The 7,864-nt window shown below is 36.5% G+C and overlaps 1 protein-coding gene across 2 annotated transcripts; it reads left to right on the top strand.

Moving 5' to 3' along the window:
* The first annotated feature begins 571 nt into the window (after positions 1–571).
* On the top strand, positions 572–4,510 carry LOC114317083 (protein indeterminate-domain 7). 2 transcript variants are annotated; one of them, XM_028263779.2, is made up of 5 exons: positions 572–937; positions 1,223–1,484; positions 1,593–1,989; positions 3,322–3,956; positions 4,039–4,510. In XM_028263779.2, exons 2-5 carry the CDS (start codon positions 1,259–1,261, stop codon positions 4,404–4,406), a joined length of 1,626 nt encoding a protein of 541 aa, XP_028119580.2. In that variant the 5' UTR covers positions 572–937; positions 1,223–1,258; the 3' UTR covers positions 4,407–4,510. The 2 variants fall into 2 exon arrangements, with proteins under 2 accessions (XP_028119580.2, XP_028119579.2); XM_028263778.2 differs by lacking the exon at positions 572–937 and having other exon boundaries at positions 1,110–1,484.
* The last annotated feature ends 3,354 nt before the right edge of the window (positions 4,511–7,864 follow it).

Here is a 7,864-nt window from a genome sequence, read left to right on the forward strand (position 1 = left end):
AAAAATTTAATAGTATCTTAATAATATCTGTCAACAAACATAAACTAATTATACAATTTTATAAAAATTATACAATCAAGGTGAAAAATCTTGACACACATAAATCAATTATTCATCACAAAATGAGATATAATCCTCTTGAATGAATGGGATGGGTCTCAACTTTTTGTAAGTTTCACATCATAAATGATTGTATTTAATTTTATGACTAATTTATGCGTAAATAAAATAAATATTTTATGTTTTCCGTTTAACATTTTGAGGCTTAAATTCAGTGAAGGTGTTTTGAAAATAAGTTGAAATTGAAAATCACAAAAACCAGATATCAAATCGAGGTTGCTATTTTTTTTTTTTAAACAGAAAAAAATAAAAAAACTCTTCTTTTAGCCATGATTATATTTGTTATGGTTCCATCAATGAATCAATCATGGCAACCATGTAAATGTAAAAAGGTGGGAATGGTATTGGAGTTATGATGTAAAATATAAAAAAATGACATCTCTCTCTTTTTCTTTTTTTTTTCTTTTTTTTTTTTTTCACTTACTTTAGTATGAAGGGAAAGGTAGGCATTAAAGAAAAGTTTTTAGTAGAAAATTAAAACTTTGTTAAAAAGCAAAGACAATAAAGAAAGGAGAGATTTTTTTTCTGGGGTGGGGGTGATGGGATGAGAACAAAGGAAAAGACAGAAAGAGGACGTCAGAGTTGGCCGTAGGGTTGTGGTCTCTTGGGGTATGGTTTTGGACGGCTTGAGATTACAGACTCATCCATTCTCATCCACATATCTCTCTCTCTCTCTGTGTCTGTTCTATAAACTTGGTTTAGTTTTTGTTTTTTGGGTTCATTTTTGTATTGTTATTATTGGATTTTTCTTGTTTTTGCAAGCTAGGCCATCAAAATATGAAGGAGAATAATGGCCGGAGTGTCTGCTTCTGTTTCAGTTAACTCTCTCTCTCTCTCTCTCTCTCTCTCTCTTGTTTACTTCTGTGTTTTCAAAAACAAAAAAAGATTGTCTCTTGGGTTGGTGCCAAAGAAAGAAGAAACCATCAAGAGACAACTGAGATTTTCGGCTTCAAGGGTGCTAGAGTAGTACCCTTGAGGAAGCAAATTTAGCAACTCAACTTGAGTTGAGTCTTTCTCTCTCCACTTATCTCCTAGTTTAGCTTTATCTAGGTTTGAATTTGTCAGTAATTAGATCTCTTCTATCCTTATCACACAAAAAAAGGTTAAGATCCATTCATCCTGAACCTGATTATAGAAGATGAAAGCGTTGATGATCCAACAACAAAACCCAGGTGTGGATGAGAACAATATGTCTAATTTGACTTCTGCCTCTGGTGAAGCAAGTGTTTCTTCAGGTAACAAAGATGAATCTGGCACAATATATCCACCTCAACAGTATTTTGCTCCACCACCACCACCACCACAAAATCAAACTCAACCAGCTCTAGTAGTGAAGAAGAAGAGAAACCTCCCAGGCAACCCAGGTCTTTGTTAGATTCTTATCAACTTTGTCAGTCTATATTTTATTTTTTTGCAGAAATTTTCTTGTATATGGTAATTTTTCTCATATGGATTTTGAATCATAATATCAGACCCAGAAGCAGAAGTGATAGCTTTGTCACCTAAGTCTCTCTTAGCAACCAATAGATTTGTGTGTGAGATCTGTAAGAAGGGGTTTCAGAGAGATCAGAATCTTCAACTTCACAGAAGAGGGCATAATTTGCCATGGAAGCTCAAGCAGAGAACAAGCAAAGAGGTGAAGAAGAAGGTTTATGTGTGCCCAGAAGCTAGTTGTGTGCACCATGATCCATCAAGGGCTCTTGGGGACCTGACTGGAATCAAGAAGCACTTTTGCAGAAAGCACGGCGAGAAGAAGTGGAAATGTGACAAATGCTCGAAGAAGTATGCAGTTCGATCAGACTGGAAAGCACACTCTAAGACCTGTGGCACAAGAGAGTACAGATGTGACTGTGGAACCCTTTTCTCAAGGTAACTAACCCAAATATCATTTCAGAGGGGAGGGTGTGTCAAGAAAGGAAGAAATAAAATTGGAGAAAGTTATACGCGTTGGAGAGGAAAAAAAATTATTACTCCCTCCGTTTTAAAATATTAATTTTTTATTTTATTTTTTATTATTTTAAAATATTAATTATTTTTCAAAATTAAGTATAAAAATAATATAAATTTTTTATTTTATCATTCTTTTTAAATTCATTAACAATATAAAAAATACAATTATAACATTGATATTTTCTAAAAAATATACTATCAAAGGATAATTTTAAAAAATCATTTTTTTAAGTGTAATAATTGTACTATCAAAAAAAATTGAATTCTCCAAAAGAGGCCATTATTTTGGGACGGGGAGTAATATATGGGGTTGTAAGTGTGTCTGTAAAGACCGTAATAAGGTGCAAATTAAAAGTTGTGGGGTAAGTGTAACTTGTATCCCCATGTGTTGGTAATTTTTTTTATCATTCCCTCACTTAGAGCATCTCCAATGCACTAGGCATATCATAATTGTTAGTTAAAATGCCTAGTGTGATTCACTTTTTTCAATTCCAACGCACTAGGCATATGATTAGGCATTTTGGCTCAACTCATATTCACTAGCTACATGTAGCTAGCCTTCAACGCTAGGCAAAATGTATTCAATCATTAGGATCATTTCCCTCCATCTTTGTTGTTGACGTGGCATTCTATAAAATTAATAGTATTTGGATTAATAGCTAAAATAAAGAGCATGGTTGGAGTAAAAACATAAAACAGTTGATAGGCAAAATAAAATATATACTTTATAGTAATATTTAGATAGGTAAAATGCCTACTACCGTTGGAGATGCTCTTACATGTAGTTCGCAATAAGATTTTAAATAATACATATTTTGTAAATTGATTCATTCAAGGTTTTGAATAATTACAATATCAATATCAAAGCTACGGAATAGGTGATTATCAAGTAGTTCTAACATATAGACACGTGATACCTTATGGTATTATAATTGGTAGAAAAAATAAGTATATAAGATATTATTTTAGATGATAAAAGAATATAAAAAGAGATGATAAATCACCATTAATTAAGAAATAGGAGCACATAGTATTTCAAAAGTATTCTATAATTTTCTATAAGAAAATCCCACTACCATATGTGCGAGAGAGAGAGAGAGAGCGCCAAGCCTGGAAAATTCTAATGACATGGACCATTGTATTTAGTCCCCTGAAAGAAAGATAGAGGGAAGCAGAGGAGAGAGAGAAAAGGAAACTACATCTGCATTGTCACAGAAGCACTTTTTCTGATAATTTGCATTTTGTTTTCAGGAGGGATAGTTTCATAACACACAGAGCCTTCTGTGATGCTTTAGCAGAGGAGAGTGCAAGAGCAATTACAGTAAACCCACTTCTCTCCTCCACTCAACTTAGCACTTCAACATCATCATCACATATAAATCTTCAAGTTCAAATTCAACCCCAATTCAATTACCAAGACCTCCATGATTTTCCAATGAAGAAAGAGCAACAAAGTTTCAGTCTAAGGCCAGATATTTCAGTTCCACCAAGGCTAGCCTGTCCATCCGCCGTTGTAGGAGCCGGTCCAGGTCCACCACCACCATCATCAATATTCCCCACAATATTAGATAAGGAATTCGCACACCACCAAGATCATCAGTTACCAGTACTCCATGAGAACTCAAACCCTAACCCTAGTCTTGGACCCACTACCCTTCAACCTTACCACGAAACAGCCTCTTCTTCTTCTCCACACATGTCTGCAACAGCATTGCTACAAAAAGCAGCTCAGATGGGTGCAACAATGAGCAGCAAAGCCAATGCCATGATGATGAGCATGAGGCCCCACCACCACCTACACCAACACCAACACCACCAAGCTCACGTGTCTGCTAATTCTGGTGGTGGTTTTGGCCTGAATTTGTCCTCACGTGAAGAAATGGCAGGTGGGTTTGTCTTCTTTCAGGAATAAAGCTGCACTCTCTCTTGCTCTTCTCACGGACCATGTGTCACCTTCTGCAACTGCAGGTACAGCTACAGACCCAGGTGCAGGTGCAGGTGCCCCTCCTTCCTTCCTTCAAGATATGATGATGACTACTTCTCTCTCTTCTACTGCAACTGGCTTTGACGGGTCTTCCTTTGAATATTCATTTGGTGACCATGGAGGTGCTGGTGCTGGTGGTATGCTAAATCCAAACAAAGATGGCACTATTTCAAAGACAAGCGGTGGAGGCAATGGTGGCCATGGTGGCGGTGGCAATGATGGTATGACAAGAGACTTCTTGGGTCTAAGACCTCTCTCCCATGACGATATTCTCAATATAGCTGGTTTTACTAACCATATAGACAGCCCTATGGAGAATCAGAATCAAACCCAAGAATCATGGAGATCTTAGCTATTTCTTTTTAAACAATCAGTTGGGAAAACATCAGGACAGTATTGCACAATTATAACAATAGCAATAATAAAACTCGAATCGAAAAATGAGTTTAAAAAAAATTGTCTTATCTACCAAATCAATCACTTTGGCCCTTGCAAACTTACCTTTTATGCCCTTCTCTTCCACAAGTTCAGTTTTGCACTTTCTTCTTCTTGTGGTTTCACTCTTCCAAAGGGGAGAGCATTTGAAAAACCCTATATACATCATTTGGTCTACTTACATATATATATATATATATATCAAAAATACTTTAGACCTAATTAGTGGTGGCTCTAATGATGTGACAGTGGTCCCATTGACAGTGGTCCCATCCACTGCCACATGTGTTTTGTGCCTTGTTTTGTTTTTTTCTTTTTTCTTTTTTCAATTGCCACCTCACTAGCTAGTGGTGGTATTAATGATGATAAATTAGTGGTCTATAGCATTGCTCTATATATATATATATATGAATCCGGATTCTCGGCCGCCCTACCCGGCAGCCCCCCAAAACGACGTCGTTTTGGGGTTTTTTTTTTTTTTTTTTTTTTTTTTTTCTTCTTCGTTCTCGTTTTCTCTCTCTTCGAACGGAAACCAGAGGGAGGGGAGGGGAGGGGAGAGGGAGAAGAGGGAGGAAGGAGGAGGGAGGAGGCTGCGCAGCCGTCCGATCGTCGTCTCACCTCGCTGGCCGTCGCAGCCGTCCGATCGTCGTCTCGCCTCGCCATCGAAGCTCGTCGCAGCTCGTCGCCGGCCGTCGCCGGCCGTCGCCTCCTCCTCCTCCTCCTCTCCCACTGGTTATGGCCCCCTCCAGTCCTGCCTCCTCCTCCCTCCCCCCTTCCTCCCTCTTCTCCCTCCTTCCTCCCTCTCTTCCTCTGCGTTTTTTTTTTTTTTGAAAATTTGCCCCCAAAACAACGTCGTTTTGGGGGCTGCTGGGTTTGGCTGCCGGGTAGGGCGGCCGTGAATCCGCGCTCTATATATATATATGAAAGTTTATTACTTAAGCCTTCTTTTATAATAACCGTTTGTAATTCTTCATCTGTGCTTCCACATAATAAACAGGCCTGGAAGGAAAACCCTCTAGTATTTGTTATTCTTTCTAGTAAATACACCAGTATCTTTATATGGTTTTGGCTTGTTCATGTGTTGCCCTCCACAGAAAATTATTAAATTGTCACGTGATATTGTTTCCCTAGAGTTTTCGCCAATATAAAAAAGGGGACTTACATGTAGATTCTAATATATAAATTTATTGTCTAATAGATCATGTGAGAATTAATAGTATTTTTCATCAAACACTATTAAAAAAAGTCACTAATTGTTAATTTTTAGCGACAGTTTAAAAATTTTGTAGCAAAAAATATTACTAATTATAAATTTTAGTAACAGTTTAAAAAAATCGTCACAAAAAGTCATTAATTTTCAACTTTCAGCAACAATTTAAAAATTTTATCACAGAAAAACGTAACTAATTGTAAGTTTTAATAACGATTTTAATATGATTTATTTTCAATATGATTTAATAGGAATTAAGTCCAACTATTAGGATCTATTAATAGTTTACTTTATAGAAAATTACTAAAGACATTAAATAAATTATATTGTTTGTTGAATAGTACAGTTGGCTCAATAGTTCATATTTTTTTTTTTTCAGGAAATGTTAGTTGTTAATTATTAGATTATTACCTATGGGAGAAAATCTCCCCACCCATAGTAAAGCACCTAAGTGCTTGCACTCCCTTTATTTAACCCTCTTAAGGGAAACTGAACCCATAACATCCTTGGGACTAAGCCTTAAAGAATGTATGGTGGCCAACAATAGTTCATATAGTTTTGGGACTTGAGAAGGTTAGACATTCACCATTTGATTTGACGAGAGACTACAGTGCTTTTATGTAATCTAATGTATTAACCCAATAACATCCTTAAAGAAAAAAAAATAAAAATAAAAAAGGGGATTCCGACGAAAAATCCAATCTCGGATTTTTCTTGCCCAGAGGTCCAAGTGCCAATTTATCATGTCCATAAAAAATAATAAAAAAATAAAAGGGATTCGGACAAAAAATCCAACCTCGAATTTTTCTTGCTCAGGGGTCCAGGTGCCAATTTATCATGACATGAGAACAAACTATTGTGAAATGACCAAAATACCTCTTCACCACTTCGTCTCTTTCACGCGTTTATTTCTCATTCTCTCATTTCACTTCTCTCTCTCTCCCTGCCGCCAATTTCAGCATCACCCATCGCCTTCTCTGTTGCAGCACCGCCTCTATCGTTCTCCACCGCAACTCAAGTGGATGATTTGGATTTCAATTTGACCCAGACGACGGCGTGCGACTTGAGTCGGCCGGTGCGCCAGTTGATGTTCTTCAGATCTTCAGATCACCATTGATGGTGTGGTTTACATCAAGATCATCAATCCGATCTTGGCATCTACGGCATCGAGAAGCCGGTCAAAGATTGGTGATGACGAATTTGCTAGTTCGAATCGAGATCGTTGAAGGTGATCTAGTGAAGAGATCTTCGAGTTTTAGATCCAACGAGGAGTACATGTCCATGTTTCTGAATGTGAGGATGGAAACGAAGATGTGGTTATTGTTGGGGAAATTTGGGAATTAATTACACGCACAATATCATTAAAAAAAAAAAAGAAGCCACGGATGGACGAAAATAGAGCTCAAACATAGCTATCAACAATCTGAGTTTTTCTATATAGATTTTCAATTTCAAATAAACAACTATCAGCACAAATAATCAGAAAATAAAAACGTCAGTAAACACTTATCTGGGCATCAAAAATTTATATTTTTTTCACTAAAAATCAACTGTACAAAGCTTTCTCCTCCACCTTGTACATAGCAACACACACACGCGTGCACACAAAAAAAACCCATTTTTTCTCACATTTTTTCTCCTCTTTTGCAAAGAGTTTTTGTCTCTGTTTTTTCTATTTAACAAACTAACTGATGTGTTCACTTTTCAGCCACATATTTTCACCTATGAAATGTTTTAAAAGCACATTTTACTTACAAGTACAAAAATATAATAATTATACAAAAAAGATCTAATACACATGTAACCAAACACCCCAAAATGGATTTACAATATATAACATCCCCCCTTAAACCCAATTTTGAAAAGTCTTCATACCAAACAAACATCATCTTCAATCTATTGAATACATCATGCTTCAAAGGCTTTGTGAAAATGTCAGCAATTTGATCATAAGACTTGTAATGAACTAGCTTCACTTCCTTTTGCTTCACATGTTCCCGAATAAAATGATAACGAGTGTCAATGTGCTTACTTCTTTCATGTTACACCAGATTCTTTGCCAAGGCTAATGCCGATCTATTATCAACAAAAACATATGTGGGGCTCTCTTGTGGAAATCCCAAGTACTTTAATAGGTTGCTTAGCCATATAGCATGACAAACAGT

The sequence above is a fragment of the Camellia sinensis genome, chromosome 4 (assembly GCF_055761805.1).
Source record: "Camellia sinensis isolate YWXY chromosome 4, ASM5576180v1, whole genome shotgun sequence".
NCBI classification, from domain to species: Eukaryota; Viridiplantae; Streptophyta; class Magnoliopsida; order Ericales; family Theaceae; genus Camellia; species Camellia sinensis.